The sequence below is a fragment of the Colobus angolensis genome, unplaced genomic scaffold (assembly GCF_000951035.1).
Source record: "Colobus angolensis palliatus isolate OR3802 unplaced genomic scaffold, Cang.pa_1.0 Scaffold3, whole genome shotgun sequence".
NCBI classification, from domain to species: domain Eukaryota; kingdom Metazoa; phylum Chordata; class Mammalia; order Primates; family Cercopithecidae; genus Colobus; species Colobus angolensis.
Genome location: NW_012116265.1, coordinates 29,473,695 through 29,487,164, shown reverse-complemented (window position 1 = coordinate 29,487,164; position 13,470 = coordinate 29,473,695). Strand labels below are relative to the sequence as shown.

Below are 13,470 nucleotides of genomic sequence, written 5' to 3'. Positions count from 1 at the left end.
AGAGCGAGACTCCGTCTCAACAAAAAAAAAAAAAAAAAAAAAACGTTGGTTTACTGGCCAGGCATGGTGACTGATACCTGTAATCCTGGCACTTTGGAAGGCCAGGTGGGTGGTCAGCTTAAGCCCACAAATTCGAGACAGCCTGGGCAACAGTGTGAGACTGTCTCTAAAAAAAGTAAAAGATGAATAAACAAGATAAAAGGCTGGCCTTACAATGGCAGTTTGCACATGAAAGTGTGAGTTTATATCTCCAGGAATAATTACTAAATTTGTGTTTATCTCATTTCACTGATTACCATTAGCCAAAGCAGCCCAAACCACACCTTAACTGAGGTTGTTTTAGGCTATTATGTCATCCCCAGCTGGTACTTCGTATTCAAAATAAAGAAATTGAAAAACTTCCTACAGCAAGAAGTACTTTGTAAGTATTTGAATGTCTTGCCTTATATTTCATATATTAATGATTCTTTTACTGCAGCTTCAGTGACATGAATCGTAGGCAGCAAATCTACTTTCTGAAACAGTCTGTCTCTGGGAGAGGAGGGAGATTTAGGAAGCAGAGAAGTGATGGTGCCTGGTATGAAAGTTGGTACCTCCTGAGATTGGCTTTAGATAGAAGCTCTGAAAGAGAATGTGCCAAATGCATTAGTTGTTGTTTACCACTTACTGAATGGAAACTATTCTCTGCTTTTATTGATTGAATTTCTTTCTTTTTTTTTTGAGACAGAGTTTCACCCTTGTTGCCCAGGCTGGAGTGCAGAGGCGCGATCTCCGCTCATCGTAACCTCTGCCCCCCGGGTTCAAGCGATTCTCCTGCCTCAGGCTCCCGAGTACCTGGGATTACAGGCATGTGCCACCACGCCCGGCTAATTTTTGTGTTTTGGTAAAGATGGGGTTTCACCATGTTGGCCAGGCTGGTTTCAGACTCCTGACCTCAAATGATCCACCCGCTTCCACCTCCCAAAGTGCTGGGATTGCAGGCGTTGAGCTACCATGCCTGGCCTATTGATTGAATTTCTGTTGATTAAATGAAAAACTCCATGAAATATCTTTTTTTTTTTTTTGAGACAGAGTCTTGCTCTGTCGCCCAGCTGGAGTGCAGTGGTGCGATCTCGGCTCACTGCAAGCTCCGCCTTCTGGGTTCACGCCATTCTCCTGCTTCAGCCTCCCAAGTAGCTGGGACTACAGACACCTGCCACTACATCCGGCTAATTTTTTGTATTCTTTAGTAGAGACAGGGTTTCACTGTGTTAGCCAGGGTAGTCTCGATCTCCTGACCTCGTAATCGTCCTGCCTCGGCCTCCTAAAGTGCTGGGATTACAGGCGTGAGCCACTGCACCTGGCTGTGAAATATCTTTTTTTTTTTTGAGATGGAGTCTCGCTCTGCCGCCCAGGCTGGAGTGCAGTGGCCGGATCTCAGCTCACTGCAAGCTCCGCCTCCTGGGTTTAGGCCATGCTCCTGCCTCAGCCACCCAAGTAGCTGGGACTACAGGCGCCCGCCACCTCGCCCGGCTAGTTTTTTGTATTTTTTAGTAGAGAAGGGGTTTCACCGTGTTAGCCAGGATGGTCTCGATCTCCTGACCTCGTGATCTGCCTGTCTCGGCCTCCCAAAGTGCTGGGATTACAGGCTTGAGCCACCGCGCCCGGCCCGTGAAATATCTTTTAAACAGAGCTGTCGAGAATGCAGCCTTTTGGTTAGCTCTTCATTTATTTGTTGCCATGGCACCTAAGTCTTGGGGACTCTAGTACAGTTACTTGATCCCTGGCCCCTACAGTTTAACACAATCTCTCCATCAAACAATACAAACTAATATACATCTAGTTATATATCACTTAATAACAGTAGAAATACATTGTCAGTAGGAAAAATCCTTGTCGTGTGAACATCATAGAATGTACTTAACACATGTAGATGGCATAGCCTACTACACACCTAGGCTATAAGGTATAGCCTGTTGCTCCTGGGCTGCAAACCTGTACAGCATGTTACTGTACTAAATACTGCAGGCAATTGGAACACAATGGTAAATATTTTTGTATCTAAACATATCTAAATATAGAAAAGGTAAACTAAAAATACATTATAAAAGATAAAAATGGTAGACCTATCTAGGGAACTCAGCATGAATGGCGCTTACGGGACTGGAAGTTGCTCTGGGTGAGTGAGTGAATGAGCGGTGAGTGGATGTGAAGGCCCAGGATATGAGTGTATGCTACTATAGACTTTATAAATACTGTACACTTACTGAATAGACATTATGAAAAAAATAAACACGGTATGCTTCAGCTACACTAAATTTATTCATACGCTTTTTTCTTGCAATAATAAACTTTGCGTACTGTAAGTTATTTACTTTATAAACTTTAAAATTTTTTTTACAGCTTTTTGACTCTTGTGATAACAGTTTAAAACACAAGCACATTGTACTGCCGTACAAAAATATTTTCTGTATATTCTTATTCTGTAAGCTGTTTCCTCCTTTTAAATTTTTTCACTTTCTTTTTACCTTTTAAACTTTTTTGTTAAAAACTAAGACACAAACGCACACATTAGCCTGGACCTACACAGGGTCAGGATAGTCAGTGTCACTGCCTTCCATCTTCACATCTCATCCCACTGGAAGTCCTTCAGGGACAATAATAGGATGGAGCTGTCATCTCCTAGGATAACAGTGCCTTCTGCAGGAATTCCTCCGGAAGGACCTGCCTCAGGCTGTTTTATAGTTAATTTTTTTAATAAGTAGAGATACACTCTAAAATAATATAAGTATAGTATACTAAATATATGAATTAGTAATGTAGTTTATTATCGTTATCAAGTGTTATGTACTGTTGTACTGTACATAATTGTATGTGTTATACCTTTTTTTTTTTTTTTTTTTTTGAGACGGAGTCTCGCTCTGTCGCCCAGGCTGGAGTGCAGTGGCCGGATCTCAGCTCACTGCAAGCTCTGCCTCCTGGGTTCCCACCATTCTCCTGCCTCAGCCTCCGGAGTAGCTGGGACTACAGGCGCCCGCCACCTCGCCCGGCTAGATTTTTGTATTTTTTAGTAGAGACGGGGTTTCACCGTGTTAGCCATGAATCTCCTGACCTCGTGATCCGCCCGTCTCGGCCTCCCAAAGTGCTGGGATTACAGGCTTGAGCCACCGCGCCCGGCCACGTGTTATACTTTTATAACACTAGCAGTGCAGTAGGTTTGTTTACACCAGCATCACCACAGGCATGTGAGTAGTGCTTTGTGCTACAATATTATGAAGGCTCTGTTACTAGGCTGTAGGGATTTTTCAGCTCCATCATAGTCTTACCGGACTACCATGGAATATTTGGTCCGCTGTTGACCAAAACATCCTTATGTGGTGCATGACTATATTAGTTTATGTCATATATATGTGTATAGTTTATAAATTGATACATAGTTCGTTTATGTTATATATTTTAAAGATATATGTGTATATTATACATGTATATATTATATACATGTGTGCATATATGTGTATGTATGTATGTATAAAGCCTGACCAACAAACTTGGAAACATTCTGTACATAGAAACACCTAGCCTGGGGCCATGTGCAGTGGCTCATATCTGTAATCCCTGCACTTTGGGAGGCTGAGGCACGTGGATCACCTGAGGTCAGGAGTTCCAGTCCAGTCTGGCCAACTTGGTGAAACCCTGTCTCTACTGAAAATACAAAAATTAGCCAGGCTTGGTGGCAGGTATCTGTAGTCCCAGCTACTCAGGAGGCTGAGGCAGGAGAATCGCTTGAACCTGGAAGGTGGAGGTTGCAGTGAGCTGAGATCATGCCATTGCACTCCAGCTTGTGCAACAAAAGCAAAACTCTGTCTGAAAAAAAAGAAAAAAAGAAAAAAGAAAAGAAACAGCCAAGCCTGGGCTGGGCACAGTGGCTCATGCCTGTAATCCCAGCACTTTGGGAGGCTTAGGCAGGAGAACTGCTTGAGACCAGGAATTTGAGACCAGCCTGTGCAACAGGGTGAAGTCCATCTCTATTATAAGAAAGAAAGAGAGGAGAGAGAAAGTAAGAAAGAAAAGAAAAGAAACACCTAGCCTGTGCCCTATCAGAAGCAGGGGTAAACTCAAGACTTGTGTTCCATCTTTGCCGTATCCTGAGTGATCAGTTATCTCACGATTAGAGAAGGTGAGAGAGGTAATGGTAGGCTTAACATTTGTTAGGTTATACATTAAATACTGCGAGAGCTGGCCTTGGAACCTAACAGGTATAACGTTGTGTTGATGGGAAGATGAATAAGGTCTAAAAACCAGTGAACTTTGAGAACACAGATTCTGCATGTGTTGTGACCTGCCTATGTATGTAGGTGTGGGGGATGAGGCATCACAAAACTAAGCACTTTGAAATCCTTTTCCTTTTTTTTTTTTTTAAAGGAATTTATGGTTAACAAAAGTATAATAATGTAATTAACAGCCATTTTTCTGTAACTGAGAATTACCAGTTGCTAACATCTTTTTTGTTTAAAGGAAAGCAATTAGAAATATAGCCAAAGCCTCCTTTAACCCTGTCCCCAGTTCAGCGTGCCTCTCACCCTTTCCAGAAGCAGCCCTTATCATGAGTTGTGTGTACGTCCTTCCACTTCACTTTTAATCCTTTTATGCATTCATAAACAACTGGATTTGTGCATGTTTTTAAAAATTCACATAAATTGTCACACTGTCATTCTGCCTTTTTTCATTTCACATTTAAAAAAAGTAGAAATGGAGTCTCGCTTGATTGGTTGGAGTCTTGTCAGATTTCTCTTACCGTCATAATTTTGCAAAGACAATCTCCCTTTAGGATTGTGAGAGGGTCCTGAATTCTGCTGAGATGTAGGTGTAAAGGATAACCAGCGATTATTCTGGAGGTCACAAGATTTAGAGCTTTCTCAATAACCCCTGTAGATAACATCCCAATTGCAGAACCTAAGATTGGCCGTTTGAGATGTCTTTTCAGATTTTTGCATTTCTGACTGGCTGACTCCACACAAACAGGTTCTGTGGCCCCACCCAGAGGCTGAGTCAGTGCAGGAGGACCATCTTCCTTCCACACCCCTATGATTTCATCCCCAACCAACCAACATTCCCATTCCCTAACCCCCTACCCACCAAACTATCCTTGAAAAACCTCCAAACCTTCGGGAAAATGGATTTGAGTAATAACTCTGTCTTCAGCATGGTGTGGCCAGCTGCATGTCAGTTAAACTCCTTCTTTATTGCAAGGCTATGGTCTCAGTGAATTGGTTTTGTCTGTGCAGCAAGCAGGAAGAACCCACTGGGCGATTACAAAATGAGTAAATCTCAAAGAGGTGGCATAGACTTCAGGCTTAACTACCACGTTCAGCTGAAACAAAGAAGGATGTTGGGGAGGCCCGGAATGGGGAGGTGACCAGGAAAAGCACAGTAAACAAGGATAAGATTTGTTATGCAGATTTAGGCAGGTGCCTTCTCCATTGGTAAGAGTTCCTAGTGGCTTAGAGTCATCCTTGTCTTCCTGGTACAGAAAGAGAGACAAATGGAGATTTCCTTTTATAGATGTAATTTTCCCTTACAAATGGGGGTAACTTGTACTCTGTTTTCAGAGCTTTTCCTTTGTCTGCTGTTTCTCAAAATAATCAGCTCAAAATAATCCTTATGCCAAAGAAGCCTATCATGGGAAGACATATTCTGGTCTCCTACAGTCATATTTTGAGGTGGCATATTCTGGTCTTCTGAACATTCAAAATGTTAGGTTATTTAGATAAATTTTTGTTTGTTAAACATTTAAAAAGGTTTGTTATCTTTGTTTATCCTTTACTAGTTGAGAAGAAAAGTACATTACTGTTTTTTTAATTAATTACGAATGAAGAAAGTACTATTTGAGGTAAAACTTTACGCATCAACCTCTGAGCTGAAATTTAGTGACCATTGCCACTATTAAAAACCTTGTTTTCGCCAGCCTGTAATCCCAGCACTTTGGGAGGCCGAGACAGGCGGATCACGAGGTCAGGAGATCGAGACCATCCTGGTTAACACGGTGAAACCCCGTCTCTACTAAAAAATACAAAAAACTAGCCGGACGAGGTGGCGGGCGCCTGTAGTCCCAGCTACTGGGGAGGCTGAGGCAGGAGAATGGCGTAAACCCGGGAGGCGGAGCTTGCAGTGAGCTGAGATCCGGCCACTGCACTCCAGTCTGGGCCACAGAGCGAGATTCCTCAAAAAAAAAAAAAAAAAATAAATAAATAAATAAATCCTTGTTTTATCAAACTTTCAACCTAAATTAACAGAGAGAGGCTCTCTAAAAGAACATGACACTTATTTGGGAATAGTGTATTGCAATGGGAATCTTTGTGCCACAGTAAACTATGTGCATATTCAAGGAGGTAAAGGAAGACAAAGGTTTTTCAAGGAATAGAGGATTATATAATTCTTTTAAGATGATTATTATTGGCTACAAGGATCAGTAACAAGTGTGACCAGTCTGAGATTGGACAGGCAATTAATTGCTGGACAGATGTCCTCGTGGAAATATTTTTTGTGTAAGGTTGTGATGACCTTTATGCAGGGTTGTGGTTTTTGCAGAGCCATTTGGGATAGGTTTTGTTAATCAGGCATTGATGCATGAGAACCCTCTCTTCATAGCTGTCCCCGGCTTTATTTGTCAGGATTTTAAAACACAAATGACTCCATTTTGATTCTGACAGTGTTCACAAACATTAGCTTTGCATCAGAATCCACTGGAGGACTTGTGAAAAGAAGTCCGGTGGACCCCGCCCGCTAAGTGAATCTATAGGTCTCTACTGAGAATACCTGAGAATTTACATTTCAAACAAGTTTAGCTTAGTTTCTGAAGAACCTGTTTCTTGAGTAAGAGGAATGGTTTCTGTGATTCATAGCAGCATTATTCCTAATAGCCAAAAAATGGAAACAGCCAAAATGTCCACCAACTGATAAACTGGTAAACGAAATGTGATATATCTACACAATGGAATATTATTTGGTGAAATAATGTGAATAAAAAGAAATGGAGTACTGGTACATGCTACAGCATAGATGAGCTTTGAAAACATGTTTGTGAAAGAAGCCAGCCACAAAGGACTACAGCTTTTATGATTCCATTTGTATACAATTCCAAACAGGTAAATTTATAGAGATAGAAAGTAAACTAATGGGCCAGGCACGGTGGCTCATGCCTGTAATCCCAGTACTTTGGGAGGCAAAGGCGCACGGATCACTTGAGGTCAGGAGTTCAAGACCAACCACTCCAACGTGGTGAAACCCTGTCCCTACTAAAAATACAAAAAATTGCGGGCATGGTCCTGGGTGCCTGTAATCCCAGCTACTTAGGAGGCTGAGGCAGGAGAATCTTTTGAACCTGGGAGGCAGAGGTTGAAATGAGCCGAGATCACAACACTGCACTCCAGCCTGGGCAAGAGAGAGACTCCATCTCAAAAACAAAGTAAATCAGTGGTTAGCAGTGGGGAGGATGATAAATTGGATTTGATGCCTAAGAGGTGTGGGGTTACTTTTCGGGGAAGTGAAATGTTCTGTAATTGATTGTGATGGATGCACAAATCTATGAATATGCTAGAAGTCATTGATTTGTGCAGTTTAAATGAGTGAGTTGAATGGTATATGAATTATATCTCAATAAAGCTGTTAAAAAATACACCAGTTCTTAGTGCTCCATGGGACCTGTTAAGAAAAACAAGAGAAATATACTAGAATATTACCAGTTCTTAAGAAACAATTATTCATTGTTATGAACAGCTGACCTGTAATACACAGATAGTCATCAGAATTCATAACTTGACTTTTCAGATATGAGTCAGTTACTAACTGCATTGGAAAATCACTTGTTCATTCTGAAGAAATGATTAGGAACTCCAAAGAAAAGGACACTATTTTGGGAAAATTTTAAGCATTTTCCACCTTGCGGTATGACATATTTCTATGTTTTTGTCAGGTGTCTTAGCTTAGAAATAAACCTCTATTTTTCTTGCGTAGTACTTGGCTGCTTTCCTGAAAGAAAGCTGAAGATGGGACTTCTGATTAAGGAGTTCCTGGCTGGGAGCTTTCCTGCCTAGGCATCTAAGTGCCAGAATGCTAAGGGGAAGGTGGGTTCATGCATTAGCCTTTGAATATTATTAAGTCATATGGATTTTAATAGGCTTGTATTGGGATAAAGGAAGTGAATTTTCTTCCCACTTGATTTTGTGTCATTCTGAATTCATTAACTCACTTAGATGAAACAGTACAGTTGGTCCTCCATATCCGTGGGTTCTCCATCTGTGGATTCAGCCAACCACAGATCAAAAATATTTGGAAAAAAAATTGTGTCTGTACTGAATAAGTGCAGACTTATTTTCTCGTTATTATGTTAACCTAAAAGGAAGAAGCTGAGACAAAGTTAATGTAAGTAGAGAGTTTATTTGGGCCAAGCTTGAAGATTGCAACCCAAGAGCATAGATTCAAGTTGCCCTGATTATATACTGTTAATTAGCAACAGTTACAAGTAGGTTTTTAAAGGACAAGAATAGCCAGGGCCAGGCCCTGTGGCTCGTGCCTGTAATCCCAGCACTTTGGGAGGCGGAGACCAGTGGATCATGAGGTCAGGAGATCGAGACCATCCTGGCTAACATGGTGAAACCCTGTCTCTACAAAAAAATACAAAAAAAATTCGCCGGGCATGGTGGCATGCGCCTGTCCCAGCTACTCTGGAGGCTGAGGCAGGAGAATCACTTGAACCCGAGAGGTGGAGGTTGCAGTGAACTGAGATGGCACCACTGCACTCCAGCCTGGCAGAGCGAGACTCTGTCTCAAAAAAAAGAAAAAAAGAATAGTTACCCAAAAAGCTGACTGAAAGAAAAATAAAGGAAAAGAAGAGGCTATTCCTAAATTGTTTACCAAGACTTTACATTAAAATTACATAAGGTATACATTATTCTTTGTATCACAAATTCCAGGAACATGAAGATAATGGATGAGGCAGCTAGGGAGGAATGAAATGCCTTTAAACAACTGCCCCCGGACATGGGTGTTGGGAGCATAAATGAAGTCCTATACTCAGTCTCTCTGGGCCTGATAAATTTTGCATACCTCACATAACTCAGACTGCTCTGAGTTATTCTTTTCTCAATTGCAGTTATATTGTACTAGGAGGTATTATAAGTAATCTAGAGATGATTTAAAATACAGGCGTGTGCCATATAACAATCAACAGACTACATGTACCACAGTGGTCTGGAAGGATGATAGTACTGTATTTTCACTCTACCTTTTTTATGTTTAGATACTTTTAGATAGACGGATGCTTACTATTATGTTACATTTGCGTACAGTATTCAATGCAGTAATATGCTGTACAGGTCTGTGGCCCAGGAGCAATAGGCCACACTATACAGCCTACGTGTGTGGTAGGCTGTACCACCCAGGTTGGTGTGAGTATACTCTGATGTTCACACCATGATGAAATCACCTAAGAAGGCGTCTCTCAGAATGTATCCCAGTAGTTAAGCTACTCGTGATTATATGTGATTATATGGGAGGGTTATATAGGTTTTGTGCAAATACTCCAGCATTTTACATCAAGGACTTGAGCATCCACAGATTTTGGTATCCTGGGAGATCCTGGAACCAATCCCCCATGGATATTGAGGGATGATGGTATATCACAGGCAAATCTTTATTTAATGATCTTAGCAATTTCTTGTATATTTTTCTATCCCATTCAGCTTATAGGCATGACTGAGAAATGCAGTCTGTGTTTCATTTAGGCTGGTGCTTTATTTTAGCTGCGTGAGTGTCGGGAATGGAAAAAGAATTATAATGATTCTGGGACAACTTTCTTATTCCTCCCAAGTCAGATTCTCATGGTGACGTCAGTCTGTTTTTTGAAGTATTGTAACCTTTTAAACAGATCATCCCTCAAATTCATGTTCAAAAGCAAATATCAAAGCATGTTCTAAAACCAGATGTAAATTAATTTTAGATTGGCTGCCATTTTAGATGATTCATATCACTGCTTCCCTCATCATCACAGATAATTCTTACATGCTTCTCAAAGGGACTAGGAGCTCTACCTCAATGGGTGTTTCAGAAACAAATGACTCATTTTTGAAGTTTCCCAGGGAGATTTTTATGTATCTTGAAATCTCAACAAAAACATGTCTCACTACAAAGATTAGGAATGCCAAGGAAGGTGAATCCGAATCCTGTTAACCAGACCCTCCCTCATTACTATACCTTGTATACAGGAGCTCTCCCATGAGACCACATTGTGACCACAACCGTTGCCTGAAGCACTCAGCAAGTCAGTACACCAAGGGGTTGGCTGGGCATGGTGGCTCATGCCTGTAATCCCAGCACTTTGGGAGGCCGAGGTGGGTGGATCACCTGAGGTCAGGAGTTCGAGACCAGCCTGGCCAACATGGTGAAAGCCTCCCTCTACTAAAAATACAAAAATTAGCTGGGCGGGGTGGTGGGCACCTGTTATCCTAGCTACTTGGGAGGCTGAGGCAGGACAATCTGTTGAAACCGAGAGGCGGAGGTTGCCATGAGCCAAGATCGCGCCACTGTACTCCAGCCTGGGTGACAGAGACTCTGTCTCAAAAAAAAAAAAAAAAAAAAATGGGGGTTGCAGCAGAGAAGGAGGTTTAGTCATAGAGTCACCTCATGAGGAGATGGGAAGAATCCTCAAACTCTCCTTTGAGTGATTTGGGGTTAGGGCTTTTAAGGGTTTTGGAGTGGGCTGAAGTGTGGAGTGTGGAGTTTGTTGATTGGTTGAAAAACGTAGGGTGAAGTCATTGACAGGGAGATAAGGAAGCTGTATTCACAGGCAGATTCTGTTCCTCTGTGGGGGTTTTCAAACTAAAGTCTGAAAAACATCTTAGATGATCCTTAAACAAAAGTCTTATGATTCTAATGTCAGAGATCCTGGCTCTATACGAATGATGGGATACAAATGGTCAGACTTTTAGCAACCAGGAAGTGGGCTGAAGTGCAGCCTGATTCATGCTTAATTGTAACTGTTATTTCTGTCCAGAACCCAGCCTGCAATTTTTGTCAACCATGTGGGTTGGTTTTAGCATTGTGGTGTGGTCTTCAGAAGAGAAAGATCTGATTTCTTTTGTGACCTGACTTTCTGAGATCCTTCATTTTATAGGACTGTGGAGTCCTGTGCATGATGTAGGACCAGAATTTGCTATTTGTTTCGGTGTTTCAACAATTGATGTTATAAATCTCCCAGATGATTTTAATATTTTAACTGTTCAGTTTTACAATAAGAAGCATGACTGTTGGCAGAAACTCATTATGTATTTGAGAGTGGCGAGTTAATGAACATCCAAACAACTTCGTAGAGCAGGAAGAATACATATTTGAAGTGGAGGGGAGAAAAAAAATCATTTTCCCTCTACCCTTCTAATTTCTGGGCTGGAACCTCTATAACAAAACAACAGGGTGACAAAAGAAAAACAAGCAGAAGTTTGTTAACATGTATACTTCATGTATACATAGGAGATACCCAGGGGAAAATGAGTAATTCTGAAAGAGGTGATCTAGAACTCCAGCTTATATAGCATTTTCAACTAAAAACAGAGAAGTTTGTGGGGGAAGCCAGTTATGGGGAGGTGAACAGGACAAGTATGGTAAGTAAGAGTAAGGTTTATTATGCAGATTTCAGTAGGTGCCTTCTCCATTGATAATAGTTTCCTCTGATTTAGTCATCCTTCTCTTTTGGTACAGAGAGGGAAACACTCTCACAAATGGAGATTTCCTTTATAGATGTCAATTTCCCTCACAGACTGGTATACTCTGTTTTCAGAGCTTCTGCTGTAGCTGCAGTTTCTCAAAATAATCCTTATGCCGTTGAGGCATATTTTGGGGTGGCATATGGTCTCTTACACAAGCAAGAGACATCTGTCTTCATCTGCTCCCAGAGTAACTAGTGCCAGGGAGCCAAACATCAAAACTGCCATTAGTTTGGATATTGTGGATTCGGTTTCTGGAAAAGTCCATTGTGATGCCAACATGGTACAGGGGATTCCTTCTCGCCTTGTCCTAAGCCTGTCATCCTGCAGAACCCTTGTCTTAACAGTACTATGAAGTTCCAAACCATAACAACCAACCCTCGCCGATAGGCATTTGTGGCAACAGGAAGAAAAAGCTGATGGAAGTCTCATCTGTATTTGTTTTCTCTCTCCTATCTCCTGCATCCTTTCCAGGCAAAAGTAGAAGAAAAGATCCAAGAGGTCTTCAGTTCTTACAAGTTCAACCACCTTGTACCAAGGTAAGCTGTGATTAGGAGTTTGAGGGGATCTGGGAAAGCACCATCCTGCGGAAGCCTTTCTTCTTTCCTCCTTAAGCGAATCTAACCACGGGGAGCATCTGCTGCACCAATGGTGTTTCTTGTCCTTGTGGCTACCTGGATATGCTATGGTAGATATCTGGTAGAATACTGTTTAGAGTGATTCTCCACTCGAGCTGAGTTGCCAGGTGTTACATGGGGTCTGGATTCTGAGGTCTGAAGATGGAGAGAGGAATTCCAGATTTTTGTTTAGTGGTGACCTGCTGCTCTGGTCTTCAGATGAGAACTCTCAGGTTTTTCTTTTTCTTTCTTTTTCTTTTTTTTTGAGACAGAGTTTCACTCTTGTTGCCCAGGCTGGGGTGCAGTGGCATGATCTCGGCTCCCTGGAACCTCCGCCTCCTAGGTTCAAGTGATTCTCCTGCCTCAGCTTCTCAAGAAGCTGGGATTACAGGCGCCCACCACCACACTTAGCTAATTTTTGTATTTTTAGTAGAGACAGGGTTTCACCATGTTGGCCAGTCTGGTCTTAAACTCCTGACTTCAGGTAATATACCCGCCTCAGCCTCCCAAAGTGCTGGAATTACAGGCATGAGCCACCATGCCTGGCCCAGATTTTGCTTTTTCATATTGCACTTTGAAACACATTTAGAGTTCAGGGAGATGGCAAGGGATGGATTTCTTTGATGTAGATTATTATTTGACTGGAAAAACATGGGAAGTTTGAGTTTCTCCATGTCTGCTCCCTGTTAGTAATTGTGTAGCATATCCCAAGGATGAAATCTCAAACAAGAAATAGATGCCTTTTGTTTTCCTTGGAGCTTAGCAAGTTGAAGTCTTCTGAGTCCTGTGAGGTCAGGTATTTTGAAAAGGGAATTATAGGAAGAAATTTATTATTTAATTTGAACCTTTATTTTCTCTTCCAGTGTTTTGTAATATGTCACACTAGAATTTCATAAGGTTATTTCATTCTCGTATTAGTACTTCTCATGCAGTCACAGATTCTTTCTTTGAAACCATTATTTGTTACATTTCCAGCCATCAGAATTGATCAGTAGCCTAAAACTATGTGGTCATCATTTTATCTTAATGATGGAACTTACTTCCTTTCTTCCTTTCTTCCTTCCTTCCCCTTTTTCTCTCTTTCTTTCTTTCTTTCTTTCTTTCTTTCTTTCTTTCTT

General features: G+C 41.5%; 1 protein-coding gene across 1 annotated transcript in view; it reads left to right on the top strand.

Annotated features, from left to right (window-relative positions):
- The window catches only part of FNTB (farnesyltransferase, CAAX box, beta), a 77,597-nt gene that overhangs the window by 6,993 nt on the left and 57,134 nt on the right, over positions 1-13,470 (top strand). The window contains exon 2 of the mRNA XM_011949758.1: positions 12,210-12,274. Within this exon, the coding sequence (XP_011805148.1) occupies positions 12,210-12,274 (65 nt within the window). The remainder of the gene's footprint in view (positions 1-12,209; positions 12,275-13,470) is intronic.